This window comes from Ascidiella aspersa, chromosome 6, assembly GCF_963924565.1.
Source record: "Ascidiella aspersa chromosome 6, kaAscAspe10.2, whole genome shotgun sequence".
Taxonomy (NCBI): Eukaryota; Metazoa; Chordata; class Ascidiacea; order Phlebobranchia; family Ascidiidae; genus Ascidiella; species Ascidiella aspersa.
Window position 1 is genome coordinate 10485482 of NC_139452.1, and position 16434 is coordinate 10501915.

Here is a 16434-nt window from a genome sequence, read left to right on the forward strand (position 1 = left end):
TTAATTTTAATGTGCCTTTCTATCGAATCACGTGCTTGCACACAATGCAACCTTTCAGGTTATTTACCATTTACCTTTTCAATATCGCTTTGTTCAGACCGGGTGGACATTTTACCAGTCCAATATTGAACAACGGTTACTCAACGAAGTATCAGTTTAATTTGTTACTTTTTGCTGTTGTCCTGGGAAAAACCCCATCGATTTTTAGAAACTTACAAAATTATCCGAGTTGTAATACTGCATGCAATTAACTAATGATTAACAGTGCTAACAATTCATGACAGCTTGCATTTCAACATAAATAAATAAATGTAAGGCTAGTGTCAAACTTTTTGCTCTCAAACGTTTATTAATCGTATCTCATATCATATTACTGTCACTCAACCCCGTCAAATACATTAAATGATCTTATTAGGTGAAATACCTAAAAAAGAGAATATCTAATCAAACATCCTGTATCCAGTAAATGGCGCGACCTACCTAGATCAGTCCAAGCTGGACGTAAACAAGTCTGATCAAACCCGATCGACGTGGAACATGTACCATTCGTATTGTCGTTTTTTAGATTCGTCATTTTTTAGATTCGGGGTTGAACTCCAGAGAACGAAAAGAGAAAGTAAAAAAATGATAAATAGTTGCTTTATAGATTAGAACATTTTTTCTATTTGCCTGAGGCGCAACTGGCAATATCCCATGGTGAGCGTTGCTCGTAAACTGGTGACTGCATTGCCTAGCTCATGTTGGCCGAGCTGGGCGTAATATTGCAGCCGTACAGAAGAGGAGTTTCTTGAGAGAAAAACAATGCTTTCGCACTGACAAATGGGAATGACAGCCTTTGTTTAACGATTTCGCTCTTATTAAGATTACTAAGGGTCGCGGTAACCTGATAGCGCTTTGGCAACCTTTATAATTTTTGTAAGTCACCTTGGCGCAAGTTTCTAAAGTGAACGACACTGGTAAAACAATGAACAAAGCGGGAAACTGAATATCAACAATCAACTTATGTTGCCGGCTGCTTACACCCGATACGTTTTAAACTGGCCAAAATTTGCATTCTGACTGCTAAAGACCACGAATAATAGTTATATCGTAGCTGAACAAATACCACGAAATTGGACTGGACTTAAAAATTGGCAACAATGGCGTTTTAACGTAATTATGAATTTTACCAGAAGACACTTTCCGTTACGTGAAGCTGACGTATGTTTAATAAACGTTTTTTACGACAAGTATGTTCCGCCAAATACAATTAAATACCCTGTATCTCTCAAACAAAAGTATTTGTTGGTATACGTTTAAATACAGAGCGACTCCACTAAAGGGAAATATTTGAAGAAACTGAAAAAATATTGGTCGCCGTTATGGCGGACAATAAAGTATCTTATCATTGATAGATGAAATAAAACTAGCACATGACGGCTAGCGTTGCAACATTTTAAAACGAGGTTTTCCACATCAACATATATTTCTAGTAAACATTGCACGTTAAAACGGGTGTTTGATATAAGATTAATCTTCAAAGAACTTATTTACCATTTTTATTAAAAAACACAACTTCATTTAAACTTTTCTACGTTTTACACCAAATTTTCTAAACTAAATTAGAATAAGAATACATGCCTTATTGCTCGTTTGAATTAAAGTACCGCGAGGTTAGTTAGTAAAGTACACCACAGAAAAGTTAAATAAGGTCAGGGAAGTTTTGAGGACAAGGAAATGGATCGTACCCACTACGGTTAGACAAAGAAAACAGATTGTGCGCAATACTCGATATACTTTAGTAAGTTGTCGGTCAAACCATTTGTGATGCCTATTGACCCTACGATGTATGGCTGATCGAAAAAAACGTTAAAAGTCACGCCAAGCGCAAAGTATGCATTAATTGCGTTTATCGCGAAGTGCAGCTGTAAGTTATTGATCTCATAGACCAGGGGTGTCCAACAAGCGGTACGCGTGCCAAATGTGGCACGCAACCAAATAAAAAATGGCAGGCAAGCCCCCCTAAATTAATTAATTTGCTATTCAGCCAATTGTAAAAAAATGCCTAATTTTTTATACAGTAAATTGCCATTGTTTATTCCAATATAAAACAATCGCTGCAATCAAGATAACTAACAATTTCTTCTAATACTATAACATTATATTGTAGTGGAGGCTAGCATTCACATAACTATGAAGTTTGGTGTGAAGAAACAAAAAGTCAGCTCACCGACGACATTTAGATGCAGGAATGCGCACTGCTAACTACACGTTTTTATTATTTGTAAAAAAAAACGCTTTTATTATTAGAAAGAATTATATTCCTAAACTTTGGCACGGGAAGAAGTTATAGGATAAAAATTGGCACGCCGGCATGTTTGAGTTGGACACCCCTGTCATAGACCCTGGATCAGCCCCGAAATGTAATATAGGATAGACATATGCAGTCGCGCTTTATCACTAGAATGGTCCAGCAAGTTAAATCACAGCCCTCGAAATAGGGCAGAGCAGGGGCTTAAGGGTTTTAAGAATATTATTTAACTAACATGAAAAGCCACAATAGATTTCTGATGCTTTATTACATTACCCTTGTTTAGTATAAACAGCACACGGTTTCAATGTTTTTAATAAAAAAAATAAAAAAAACATTTAACAATGTTTTTAACATAATGTATACTATGTAGTGAAACAAACTATGTATATGTCAATACAATATAAACACAGATGTACACCCATACTTTTAAAGTCAATATCGCATGGGAAACGCCACTGAATTCACCCTTTTCACCAATGCAGGTTTCATAAGGGCGTTAACGTAAAACGTTTTTGCCTATAGGATCGATATGTATTACATCCAAAAAGAGGTTATGATTTATACAAGGGACGATATACATTCTTATTCTTCTCTAAATTTGGATGGTAATAAAACCTTTTCGTGCTTCACCTTATAGTTTAAAACTTGTATGAGATATAGTTAATTAAAGTTAGCAATGCTACAAAAACATACCGTCCTTGGTAATATACTGTAAGGACGTTGCACAAAACAATCGAAAATCAATGATAAAAACAGTTGGTCACTAAAAAAGTCGTACTGACGCCGGATAAACAGATCGAACCTGTGTTTGTGGTGAAAATAACGAAAAACTTGCAATCAACCAGGGTCACAGTGCTGGAAATTATAAAATAAAAAAATATAAAAACAAACCACACGCGATTATACAATATACATACACATATAGGATTCTACATTATTTCAAAAGCCCTGATTGGTGTATAAGGCGGGCTGCTGGGCGGTGGACCAAACAACTTGTTGTGGTTGTGGTTGCTGCATTACGACTCCAACCTAAAAAAATGGGAATCTATCAATTTAAGGGCTGCAGGGTTGGACTCAGGAATCGGGACTCGACGGAGTCGGATTGTTTTGCTAGAATCGGACTCGGGACTCGAGTAAGACTACATACAACTATACCCGAGTCCCGTGTCCGACGTGCACATACGCATTACCAAATTTCGAAACTGACAAGGCCGCAAACTGTAACTTGTGAAAGTGTTATAGCAAGTGGTGGAAAATGTTCCAACTGTGTAATTTTGGTCGATCAGTTATAAGGCACCCCTATAAGTGTATTAATTTTTTAATATCCACGTTATTTTAGTTACCGGTACGTAAATGAGTGAAACACAGGCTTTAGAGTCAGATTCGGGTCATTTTAAACCAACTCCGCAGCCTTGGTTTAAACACCGTACAGTTTGTTAATGCCTTAGCCTACCTCTCCAAGGTGGCTTGACGGGTTTGCAAGGGGGGCGCGAAGGACTCTCCGAGAAAAACTCTTGGTTTTTATTCGTTTAATATGAAGTTTTGCTATCACGAATATCTCTTTAATCTATTTTTAAGGTTGTCTGTTTATAACGTCATAAAACTTAATAATTTCATCTTTAAGAACTGTATGCCGCCCACAAACAAAATCCTAAATCCTTTCGTATATGCCTATATGGTATTACATTTTATGTCTGCTAATATAGCGCTTTTGTATATCCCTTTTACTGATATTGCCTGATTAGCGCTTTATTTAGTGTCAGCTTTCTAGAGGTTCGGGTTAATTGTTCGTATAACCTATATGGAGTTTGAGTTGTGCCCAAATGTTGCCTAAGTACAGAAGCGCTTCTTACCGGCTGAAACGTGGATTCCTCCGATTGACTTCAACATCTGGCTTTTGTTCTCGCTGCAGGTGCAGAAGAGCGACATTAACAATCCTACTCCGATGAGAATGCCCGCCACCATGAAGAATATGCGCGCAATCCAGGGCGCCAAATAAACGGTGTTGAGAAAGTTCAAGTTCAAGTTCCAAGCTACAAAAGTCGGCGTTATTAAATAGTTCGCCAAACAGAATTAATTCCCGAAAGAGGTTCCATATAAGATTGCAAAATCACGCTAAAGTTAACTAAACGGCAGCTGTTCTTTTTTTGCGATTTCTGAGTGTAAGTTTGATGCCCATAAGTGCTGATTAAATTTCCCTAGAATGTTTAGTATACAAATAACTTCAATTGGTGTGCAAGGCTTATGTACAAATATTTTACGAAAAAAATAAAGCGTTGCCTGATTTTATTTTGGCGGATCGTTGTAGTTAGTTTTTGTTTACAATTGTTAATGTCTTCGGGTATTTATTTGAATGTCGAATGTACTGAATCGAAAATGAAACTTAATTTAATGAGAGGTATAGCGGTAAACTCTATTGTCGACATAAAAGTGCTATGGTTTTTCTTGTGAGCACGACACATCAATGGGCAAACTATCCTTTTATATTTAGCCCTGTCGGCAAACAAAAGGATACGTGACTTCGTGGGGAAGACGTTCGTTTGTTTAGGTGTTGTATTATGATATGCCTTTCTATCGAATCACGTGCCCTTAAACAATGCAATCTTTCAAGATATTTTCCGATTACCTTTTCACTACTGCTTTGTTCAGGCTGGGTGGACATTTTACCAGTCCAAAATTAAACAACGATTGTTTTACGAAGTATCCGTTTATTTAGTTAATTTTTTTTTTTAGATTCGGGGTTGAACTCCAGAGAACGAAAAGAGAAAGCCAGAGAACGAAAAGTTAAATAGTTGCTTTATAGATTAGAACATTTTTTCTATTTGCCTGAGGCGCAACTGGCTACCTTCCATGCCGCTCCAGTTAATAAGCGCTATATAAGAGACTGAAAATAACTTAATCCTGTTAAAGACAATATCCCATCGTGAGCGTTGCTCGTAAACTGGTGACTGCATTGCCTAGTTCATGTTGGCCGAGCTGGGCGTAATATTGCAGCCGTACAGAAGAGGAGTTTCTTGAGGGAAAAACAATGCTTTCGCACTAACAAATGAGAATGACAGCCTTTGTTTAACGATTTCGCTCTTATTAAGATTACTAAGGGTCGCGGTAACCTGATAGCGCTTAGGCAACCTTTATAATTTTTGTAAGTCACCTTGGCGCAAGTTTCTAAAGTTAAAGACACTGGTAAAACAATGAACAAAGCGGGAAACTGAATATCAACAATCAACTTATGTTGCCGGTTGCTTACACCCGATACGTTTCAAACTGGCCAAAATTTGCATTCTCACTGCTAAAGACCACGAATAATAGTTATATCGTAGCTGAACAAATACCACGAAATTGGACTGGACTAAAAAATTGGCAACACTGGCGTTTTAACGTAATTATGAATTTTACCAGAAGACACTTTCCGTTACGTGAAGCTGACGTATGTTTAATAAACGTTTTTTACGACAAGTATGTTCCGCCAAATACAATTAAATACCCTGTATCTCTCAAACAAAAGTATTTGTTGGTATACGTTTAAATACAGAGCGACTCCACTAAAGGGAAATATTTGAAGAAACTGAAAAAATATTGGTCGCCGTTATGGCGGACAATAAAGTATCTTATCATTGATAGATGAAATAAAACTAGCACATGACGGCTAGCGTTGCAACATTTTAAAACGAGGTTTTCCACATCAACATATATTTCTAGTAAACATTGTACGTTAAAACGGGTGTTTGATATAAGATTAATCTTCAAAGAACTTATTTACCATTTTTATTAAAAAACACAACTTCGTTTAAACTTTTCTACGTTTTACACCAAATTTTCTAAAATAAATTAGAATAAGAATATATGCCTTATTGCTCGTTTGAATTAAAGTACCGCGAGGTTAGTCAGTAAAGTACACAACAGAAAAGTTAAATAAGGTCAGGGAAGTTTTGAGGACAAGGAAATGGATCGTACCCACTACGGTTAGACAAAGAAAACAGATTTTGCGCAATACTCGATAGTACTCAAATGCCGCCCACAAACAAAATCCTAAATCCTTTCGTATATGCCTATATGGTATTACATTTTATGTCTGCTAATATAGCGCTTTTGTATATCCCTTTTACTGATATTGCCTGATTAGCGCTTTATTTAGTGTCAGCTTTCTAGAGGTTCGGGTTAATTGTTCGTATAACCTATATGGAGTTTGAGTTGTGCCCAAATGTTGCCTAAGTACAGAAGCGCTTCTTACCGGCTGAAACGTGGATTCCTCCGATTGACTTCAACATCTGGCTTTTGTTCTCGCTGCAGGCGCAGAAGAGCGACATTATCAATCCTACCGCGATGAGAATGCCCGCCACCATGAGGAATATGCGCGCAATCCAGGGCGCCAAATAAACGGTGTTGATAAAGTTCAAGTTCCAAGCTACAAAAGTCGGCGTTGTTAAATAGTTCGCCAAACAGAATTAATTCCCGAAAGAGGTTCCATATAAGATTGCAAAATCACGCTAAAGTTAACTAAACGGCAGCTGTTCTTTTTTTGCGATTTCTGAGTGTAAGTTTGATACCTATAAGTGCTGATTAAATTTCCCTAGAATGTTTAGTATACAAATAACTTCAATTGGTGTGCAAGGCTTATTGTACAAATTTTTTACGAAAAAAATAAAGCGTTGCCTGATTTTATTTTGGCGGATCGTTGTAGTTAGTTTTTGTTTACAATTGTTAATGTCTTCGGGTATTTATTTGAATGTCGAATGTACTGAATCGAGAATGAAACTTAATTTAATGAGAGGTATAGCGGTAAACTCTATTGTCGACATAAAAGTGCTATGGTTATTCTTGTGAGCACGACACATCAATAGGCAAACTATCCTTTTATATTTAGCCCTGTCGGCAAACAAAAGGATACGTGACTTCGTGGGGAAGACGTTCGTTTGTTTAGGTGTTGTATTATGATATGCCTTTCTATCGAATCACATGCCCTTAAACAATGCAATCTTTCAAGATATTTTCCGATTACCTTTTCACTACTGCTTTGTTCAGGCTGGGTGGACATTTTACCAGTCCAAAATTAAACAACGATTGTTTTACGAAGTATCAGTTTATTTTGTTAATTTTTTTTTTTAGATTCGGGTTGAACTCCAGAGAACGAAAAGAGAAAGTAAAAAAATGTTAAATAGTTGCTTTATAGATTAGAACATTTTTTCTATTTGCCTGAGGCGCAACTGGCTACCTTCCATGCCGCTCCAGTTAATAAGCGCTATATAAGAGACTGAAAATAACTTAATCCTGTTAAAGACAATATCCCATCGTGAGCGTTGCTCGTAAACTGGTGACTGCATTGCCTAGCTCATGTTGGCCGAGCTGGGCGTAATATTGCAGCCGTACAGAAGAGGAGTTTCTTGAGAGAAAAACAATGCTTTCGCACTGACAAATGGGAATGACAGCCTTTGTTTAACGATTTCGCTCTTATTAAGATTACTAAGGGTCGCGGTAACCTGATAGCGCTTTGGCAACCTTTATAATTTTTGTAAGTCACCTTGGCGCAAGTTTCTAAAGTTAAAGACAGTGGTAAAACAATGAACAAAGCGGGAAACTGAATATCAACAATCAACTCATGTTGCCGGTTGCTTACACCCGATACGTTTTAAACTGGCCAAAATTTGCATTCTCACTGCTAAAGACCACGAATAATAGTTATATCGTAGCTGAACAAATACCACGAAATTGGACTGGACGCGTTTTAACGTAATTATGAATTTTACCAGAAGACACTTTCCGTTACGTGAAGCTGACGTATGTTTAATAAACGTTTTTTACGACAAGTATGTTCCGCCAAATACAATTAAATACCCTGTATCTCTCAAACAAAAGTATTTGTTGGTATACGTTTAAATACAGAGCGACTCCACTAAATGGAAATATTTGAAGAAACTGAAAAAATATTGGTCGCCGTTGTGGCGGGCAATAAAGTATCTTATCATTGATAGATGAAATAAAACTAGCACATGACGGCTAGCGTTGCAACATTTTAAAACGAGGTTTTCCACATCAACATATATTTCTAGTAAACATTGTACGTTAAAACGGGTGTTTGATATAAGATTAATCTTCAAAGAACTTATTTACCATTTTTGTTAAAAAACACAACTTCATTTAAACTTTTCTACGTTTTACACCAAATTTTATAAAATAAATTAGAATAAGAATACATGCCTTATTGCTCGTTTGAATTAAAGTCCCGGAGGTTAGTTAGTAAAGTACACAACAGAAAAGTTAAATACGGTCAGGGCAGTTTTGAGGATAAGGAAATGGATCGTACCTATTACGGTTAAACACAGAAAACAGATTTTGCGCAATACTCGATATACTTTAGTAAGTTGTTGGTCAAACCAGTTGTGATGGCTATTGATCCTACGATGTATGGCTGATCTAAAAAATGTTAAAAGTCACGCGAAGCGCAAAGTATGCATAAATTGCGTTTATCGCGAAGTGCATCTGTAAGTTATTGGTCTCATAGACCCTGGATCCGCCCCGAAATGAAATATAGGATAGACATATGTAGTCGCGCTTTATCACTAGAATGGTCCAGTAAGTTAAATCACAGCCCTCAAAATAGGGCAGAGCAGGGGTTTAAGGGTTTTAAGAATATTATTTAACTAACATGAAAAGTCACAATAGATTTCTGATGCTTTATTACATTACCCTTGTTTATAAACAGCACACGTAAACAGCACACGGTTTCAATGTTTTTAATAACAAAAACACAAAAAAAAACACTTAACAATGTTTTTAACATAATGTATACTATGTAGTGAAACAAACTATGTATATGTCAATACAATATAAACAAAGATGTACAGCCATACTTTTAAAGTCAATATCGCATGGGAAACGCCACTGAATTCACCCTTTTCACCAATGCAGGTTTCATAAGGGCGTTAAGGTAAAACGTTTTTGCCTGAAGGATCGATATGTATTACATCCAAAAAGAAGTTATGATTTATATAAGGCACGACATACATTCTTATTCTTCTCTAAATTTGGATGGTAATAAAACCTTTTCGTGCTTCACCTTATAGTTTGAAACTTGTATGAGATATAGTTAATTAAAGTTAGCAATGCTACAAAAACATACCGTCCTTGGTAATATACTGTAAGGACGTTGCACAAAACAATCGAAAATCAATGATAATAACAGTTGGTAACTAAAAAAGTCGTACTGACGCCGGATAAACAGATTGAACCTGTGTTTGTGGTGAAAATAACGAAGAACTCGCAATCAACCAGGGTCACAGTGCTGGAAATTATAAAATAAAAAAATATAAAAACAAACCACACGCGATTATACAATATACATACACATATAGGATTCTACATTATTTCAAAAGCCCTGATTGGTGTATAAGGCGGGCTGCTGGGCGGTGGACCAAACAACTTGTTGTGGTTGTGGTTGCTGCATTACGACTCCAACCTAAAAAAATGGGAATCTATCAATTTAAGGGCTGCAGGGTTGGACTCAGGAATCGGGACTCGACGGAGTCGGATTGTTTTGCTAGAATCGGACTCGGGACTCGAGTAAGACTACATACAACTATACCCGAGTCCCGTGTCCGACGTGCACATACGCATTACCAAATTTCGAAACTGACAAGGCCGCGAACTGTAACTTGTGAAAGTGTTATAGCAAGTGGTGGAAAATGTTCCAACTGTGTAATTTTGGTCGATCAGTTATAAGGCACCCCTATAAGTGTATTAATTGTTTAATATCCACGTTATTTTAGTTACCGGTACGTAAATGAGTGAAACACAGGCTTTAGAGTCAGATTCGGGTCATTTTAAACCAACTCCTCAGCCTTGGTTTAAACACCGTACAGTTTGTTAATGCCTTACCTCTCCAAGGTGGCTTGACGGGTTTGTAAGGGGGGCGCGAAGGACTCTCCGAGAAAAACTCTTTGTTTTTATTCGTTTAATATGAAGTTTTGCTATCACGAATATCTCTTTTATCTATTTTTAAGTACTGTTTCTAGTCGTGTCGTGACTGACACATAATTTTATATCAATCACTTAATCTATAGGTATTCTCCTCAGTATTAATACTATTGTTCTTGTGTTAAGTTCAAGTGACATGGATATGGCATAATATACACACTGTATAATGTTGTAGAGAGAAGTGCACCAGGCCATTTTTAGAAACTAAATTTTTTGCCAAGGGATTTTTACAAGGCACTGTGCGCACTATCGCAAACGTTTAATTTATTGAAACCACGAGCATAAAAACCTTTCGCATAATTTGCACGTTTTACATTTAGGCGCCTCTTTACACTATTTGTTTGATGTTTCTATTTGTCTGAAAACACTGCCTTGATGAAGCTAAATATTATTGCTATGAAACATCTTGTTTGCGTTGGGGGCGTGGTTTCGTAAAATGTTAAGCCCCAAAAGTAAAAATCCTGCTATACAGAATCAAGTCAATTTGGTAGAAAAGCTATTTAATTAGTAAAATCAGTTTATTCAATTAGTGTAAAATGTTGGACTAATTGTGTTTGCATCACAAACGACCAAAACTTCACTAGCCGAAAGTCGCGTTATAACAGTGGCTTAAATTTAGCTGGCCTGTACCTGTCCAGTAGATTCCTTCGTTTGAACGGTTTCAAGAATGCCGCCAATGAAGATAGAAGTGGCGCACCCCCAGGCCAGGTAGTAGGAGTGACCGAACGAGCTACCGCCACCGGAAACAATGATACCTGTGAAGGCGGCGTTGGCGATGACCACGAAGACCGCTGAAAGGGGAAAAATAAGCGGCAAGAGTTTAAAAATCATTTGTGGCCTTTCTGCAAGGTTTTAACGCGGTTTCAACCATCTCCATAACGCTTGAGTCGTTTTCGCTAACTTCGTATGACCCTGTACTCAATAAACGCATATATTTTTTATCTTTGCTCGAACGCTTTGCCGTGGCATATCTGAGTATATATAGATATGATTTACGTTGTACATTTTTGCAATATGGACATATATTCGCAGGATTTTTTTTAAGGTTGTCTGTTTATAACGTCATAAAACTTAGTAATTTCATCTTTAAGAACTGTATGCCGCCCACAAACAAAATCCTAAATCCTTTCGTATATGCCTATATGGTATTACATTTTATGTCTGCTAATATAGCGCTTTTGTATATCCCTTTTACTGATATTGCCTGATTAGCGCTTTATTTAGTGTCAGCTTTCTAGAGGTTCGGGTTAATTGTTCGTATAACCTATATGGAGTTTGAGTTGTGCCCAAATGTTGCCTAAGTACAGAAGCGCTTCTTACCGGCTGAAACGTGGATTCCTCCGATTGACTTCAACATCTGGCTTTTGTTCTCGCTGCAGGCGCAGAAGAGCGACATTATCAATCCTACTCCGATGAGAATGCCCGCCACCATGAGGAATATGCGCGCAATCCAGGGCGCCAAATAAACGGTGTTGTTAAAGTTCAAGTTCCAAGCTACAAAAGTCGGCGTTGTTAAATAGTTCGCGAAACAGAATTAATTCCCGAAAGAGGTTCCATATAAGATTGCAAAATCACGCTAAAGTTAACTAAACGGCAGCTGTTCTTTTTTTGCGATTTCTGAGTGTAAGTTTGATACCTATAAGTGCTGATTAAATTTCCCTAGAATGTTTAGTATACAAATAACTTCAATTGGTGTGCAAGGCTTATTGTACAAATTTTTTACGAAAAAAATAAAGCGTTGCCTGATTTTATTTTGGCGGATCGTTGTAGTTAGTTTTTGTTTACAATTGTTAATGTCTTCGGGTATTTATTTGAATGTCGAATGTACTGAATCGAGAATGAAACTTAATTTAATGAGAGGTATAGCGGTAAACTCTATTGTCGACATAAAATTGCTATGGTTATTCTTGTGAGCACGACACATCAATAGGCAAACTATCCTTTTATATTTAGCCCTGTCGGCAAACAAAAGGATACGTGACTTCGTGGGGAAGACGTTCGTTTGTTTAGGTGTTGTATTATGATATGCCTTTCTATCGAATCACGTGCCCTTAAACAATGCAATCTTTCAAGATATTTTCCGATTACCTTTTCACTACTGCTTTGTTCAGGCTGGGTGGACATTTTACCAGTCCAAAATTAAACAACGATTGTTTTACGAAGTATCAGTTTATTTTGTTAAATTTGGCTGTTTTCTTGAGACAAATTTAATCGATTTAAAGAAACTTGCGAAAATAACCGAGTTGTAATACTACATCCAATAACCTAGTGATTAAACAGTGCCAACAATTTCAGACAGCTTGCATTTCAACACCTTAGAACAAATTGATGTTTGTTAGCACTCTTTTGGTTTCAAACGTTTATTGGTAGCATATCGGGGGGGGGGGGGGGGGCGGATATCTAAAGTAGTGGTCGGCAATCTTTTTTCGGAGCGGCATCAATCTTTTTTCGGATGATAAAATTTAAAAATTCAATGACACACCAACTTTTTTTTGTTTTGTGCAATGTTTGTAGGCCTGTACGGCTATCACTCGCCCCAAAACTACATGACAGCCCTAAACTAATCAAAAGTAACTCGCGGCCCACTAAAATGGCTCTTTGGCCCATATTTGGGCCGTGGCCCACTGTTTGCCGTCCACTGATCTAAAGAAACCTCCTTTCCTAAGTAAATTAAAAATGTCCCTAGTAAATGACGCGACTTACGGAGATCAGTGCAGGATGAACCCAAGCAAATCTGATGAATTCCGACTGACATGGATCCAGACGTGAGCCATTCGTTGGTCACTTGACAAACCACAAAGAGAACTCGACCAACAATTGTGAGCAGGACACCAACAAAGCTCGACCCAAAATTTTTGCCCATTTTTAAGATTTGAGGTTAAACTTCAGAGAAAAAAGACAACTGCCAATATCGCTAAATACGTTCACTTATTTAGGTTATATTCCGGTATATTTCTGTAAAAAAATTTTTGAAAATGGTTGCGTTTACAAGGATAAAGTTGGCCAAATAATAGTTTGACAGGCACTTTTAGGGCCTTATTTGGCACGCGGCCTGAACCAAGCTAAAACCATATAAATATTGTTAGCCACACCAACTTTGAAATGCAGTGCGACGAAAGTATGGCTGGCACGCGGCCCACATGGTAACCCTAACTATTTAAAAGTAACTCGCGACAAACTAAAAATGGCCCAGCGGCCCACATTTGGACCATGGCCCACAGTTTGCCGGCCACTTGCTTAGAGCAGCATTTGTCAATTTATTTCCTTAGGACGCACCTGTAAACCTCAAAAAACTTAGTAGTGCACCTAGTAAGCGCGAAATCGATAGGTTGCTTGCAAGTTTTTATTACGCATGCCAAATAGAGTTTTTATAGTAGTACTGCAAGATTATTGAGGTAAGACAAAAGAGAAAGCAAAGAAATGATAAATAACAGTCTTATATTTTATAAGATTTTTAATTTGCCTGCGGCGTACCTGGCGACCTTCCATGCCGCTACGGTTAAAGTGCTAGCTTAAAAAACTGAAAATAGCTTAATTCCTGTTCAGGGCTAAATCTCATCGTGACCGTTGAGCCTAAAACTCGTGACTACGTTGCCAATAGCTCTTGCTGGCCAAGCTGGGCGTCATATAGCAGGCGTACGGAAGAAGAGTTTCTCAAAAGAAAACAATGCTTTCGCGCTGACATAATGGGAATGATTTACTGTCGCCTTTGTTTAACGATTTCGCTCTGATTCTAAAGCTCTCGGTAACCTGATAGCGCATTAACTACCGTCATAATATTTGTAAGCCTCCGTGGCGCAGGTTTCTAAAGTTAACGACAATAATAAAATATAAGTTAGTTCTATTTCCGGTTACTTGCACTCGTTCCTTTTCAAACTGGCCAAACTTGATATATTACTGGTAAATACCACATTTACGGATGGTTATATATAGTATAGGTACCGGTATACAACTGGCGTAATAGCACGAAATTGGACTGGAATGAAAAATTGAAAACACATGATATTTTAATGCAATTTTTAATTTCACCAGAAGACATTTTCCGCTACGTGGAGTTGACGTATACGTATATTTAACGTTTTTTAAGGACAAAGAGCAAAGTATAATGGAGATTTTCATCATTAATGATATAGGTGAAATAAAATTGGCACATGATGACTGGCGGTCCAATATTAAAAAATGAGGTTTTGCACATAGAAGTATAGGTACATTTCTAGAATATATTTCTCGGTAAAATGTTTAAAATATTTCTCGTTAAAATGTTTGTTTTATAGACAATTTATCTTTAAAGTGGTTGTTTACCATTTTTATATAAACACTTGACTTTATATAAACTTTTCCAAGTTTTACAGTAAGTTTTCCAAAATAAATTAGGATAATAATATATGCCCTATTGTTGGTTTGAATTAAAGTACTGGAGATTAGTTAGTAAAGTTCAATGGAAAACTTAAATAAGATCAGGGATTGTTTTAGGGACAAAAAGATTGGCACCCACTACAACTAGACCCATAGAACAGATTTGCGTAATACCGGATATAACTTCAGTAAGTTTTTTTGCTTAAATCGCGAAGAGCAGCTGTAAGTTCTGGCATTTATAAGTAATTGACCTCATAGCCCCCAGGTACGCCTTGAAACGTTTACTTCGCTCATCACTTGTGGCACCTATATTTTCTGGAAAGTAATACAAAACTAATTTCTAATGAACTTATGCTTTTGTTGCAATGCTTTGCCTGAGCTCTATGCTATCCCATAGAGATAAAAATCATGGATATTATTTTATATTTTACCCCCTAGCAGACACCCATGTTTACTATGCTTGTATAAAATTAGGTGATCGAAAATTATTCAGTTGTAGTGCTGCCGTCAAACCTAGTTTATGTTAAAAAAACTGCACTTCTGCTAATTTGATGCAGGTGTCAAGCTCTATAAGCAGGGCGACCATCTGCTAAGACTAACCAAACACGGTATTACGAAAAAAAATCAGGCTACTGATAAATTGGGGCAGATCAAGCATTTTTTCAGAGAGCTTTCAAATAGAGATATCCCCAAAACACATTTATCTTCGCGCCAAAATGCAGCTTTATTAATCTCAGCGCGAAAAAATGCGTAGGCCTATATTTGGTTAAATTGGCAAAACTTTTTAATATAAAAGGAGACGTGACGCCTTCGGCAAGGGTTCACCTATCGTTTTTATAGAGGGACAGATAATTGCAACGCCTGACCATCGAGGGGGTGGATAACTGTTGGGATTTACGATTGATTAACTTGATGGTCGTTCAACAAAGACAATATATAAGAAACCATGCAACTAAAACTTAAGTGAGTCCTAATAAATTCTAAAATAAGACAAACTAGGCACAAAACTCAATAATAAGCTCGTTTCTTATAAATATGCACATTAGTAGTTTATAAGACACTGTAACCAAACATAAGCACAAATCTGAGAAATAAGCACGAACTGGTAACTTGTCTATAGGGTGGGCAACCTACGGCCCGCGGGCCAGATCCAGCACGTCAACGCAAATTGTGCGGTTCGCGATTAACTTTACAAACTGGGCAACGAGGCTGTTTTCCATGTTTTTGACTTTGAACCACCTTAAGCTTTTTTGCGCAAATCTTGTTCCCTCAACGAATGTAAATTGTATAATGCGCTAGCTTTATCCCTTATCAACAGTCGTTGCGGTTTTTTTTGCGTGGAGTCTACACAGCTAAAATTTAACGGCCAGCAGGGACCCTGAGTTTGGTGTTGGCCCGCGACAAAAAAGCGTTGCCCATCCCTGCCTATACACGATAATTATTTCCTCTTTAACTTTTAAACAATGTTTCACAACCCCCCCCCCCTCCCCCACGATTCAACCTATTTTTTTCATAGCAGCTCAACATAAAAGAGTAAATCCTCATATACATAAATTATAACAAGGTTATGTTATTACCAGGAAAATTAAAATTTTCTGACATTTAATCAGGGGTCGGCAATCATTTTCTAGTCAACTAAAAATAAACTCAGAAAGGTCTCTGCGGGCCGCACATAATGTTAACTAACAATTATGAATAAAATGTTAGAACAACTGTGAATCAGGTGAGCCCTCGGAATTTTAAGCGTGAAAAAAGTGCTTAGTTTAAAATTTGGGTCCACACGTCGTCATCCATACTACTAATGAAAAGTGTAA

General features: G+C 37.2%; 2 protein-coding genes across 2 annotated transcripts; both read right to left on the bottom strand.

Annotated features, from left to right (window-relative positions):
* Positions 1-1521: 1521 nt before the first annotated feature.
* On the bottom strand, positions 1522-7279 carry LOC146139661 (uncharacterized). Its single transcript, XM_083391700.1, has 3 exons — positions 6525-7279; positions 4147-4326; positions 1522-3322 (listed from the first exon to the last, which is right to left on the bottom strand). Exons 1-3 carry the CDS (start codon positions 6634-6636, stop codon positions 3228-3230), a joined length of 387 nt encoding a protein of 128 aa, XP_083247826.1. The 5' UTR covers positions 6637-7279; the 3' UTR covers positions 1522-3227.
* Positions 7280-9008: 1729 nt separating this feature from the next.
* Positions 9009-12095, bottom strand: LOC146139662 (uncharacterized). Its single transcript, XM_083391822.1, has 3 exons — positions 11585-12095; positions 10895-11055; positions 9009-9746 (listed from the first exon to the last, which is right to left on the bottom strand). The coding sequence occupies exons 1-3, from the start codon at positions 11694-11696 to the stop codon at positions 9657-9659; spliced, it is 363 nt and encodes a 120-aa protein (XP_083247948.1). The 5' UTR covers positions 11697-12095; the 3' UTR covers positions 9009-9656.
* Positions 12096-16434: the final 4339 nt, after the last annotated feature.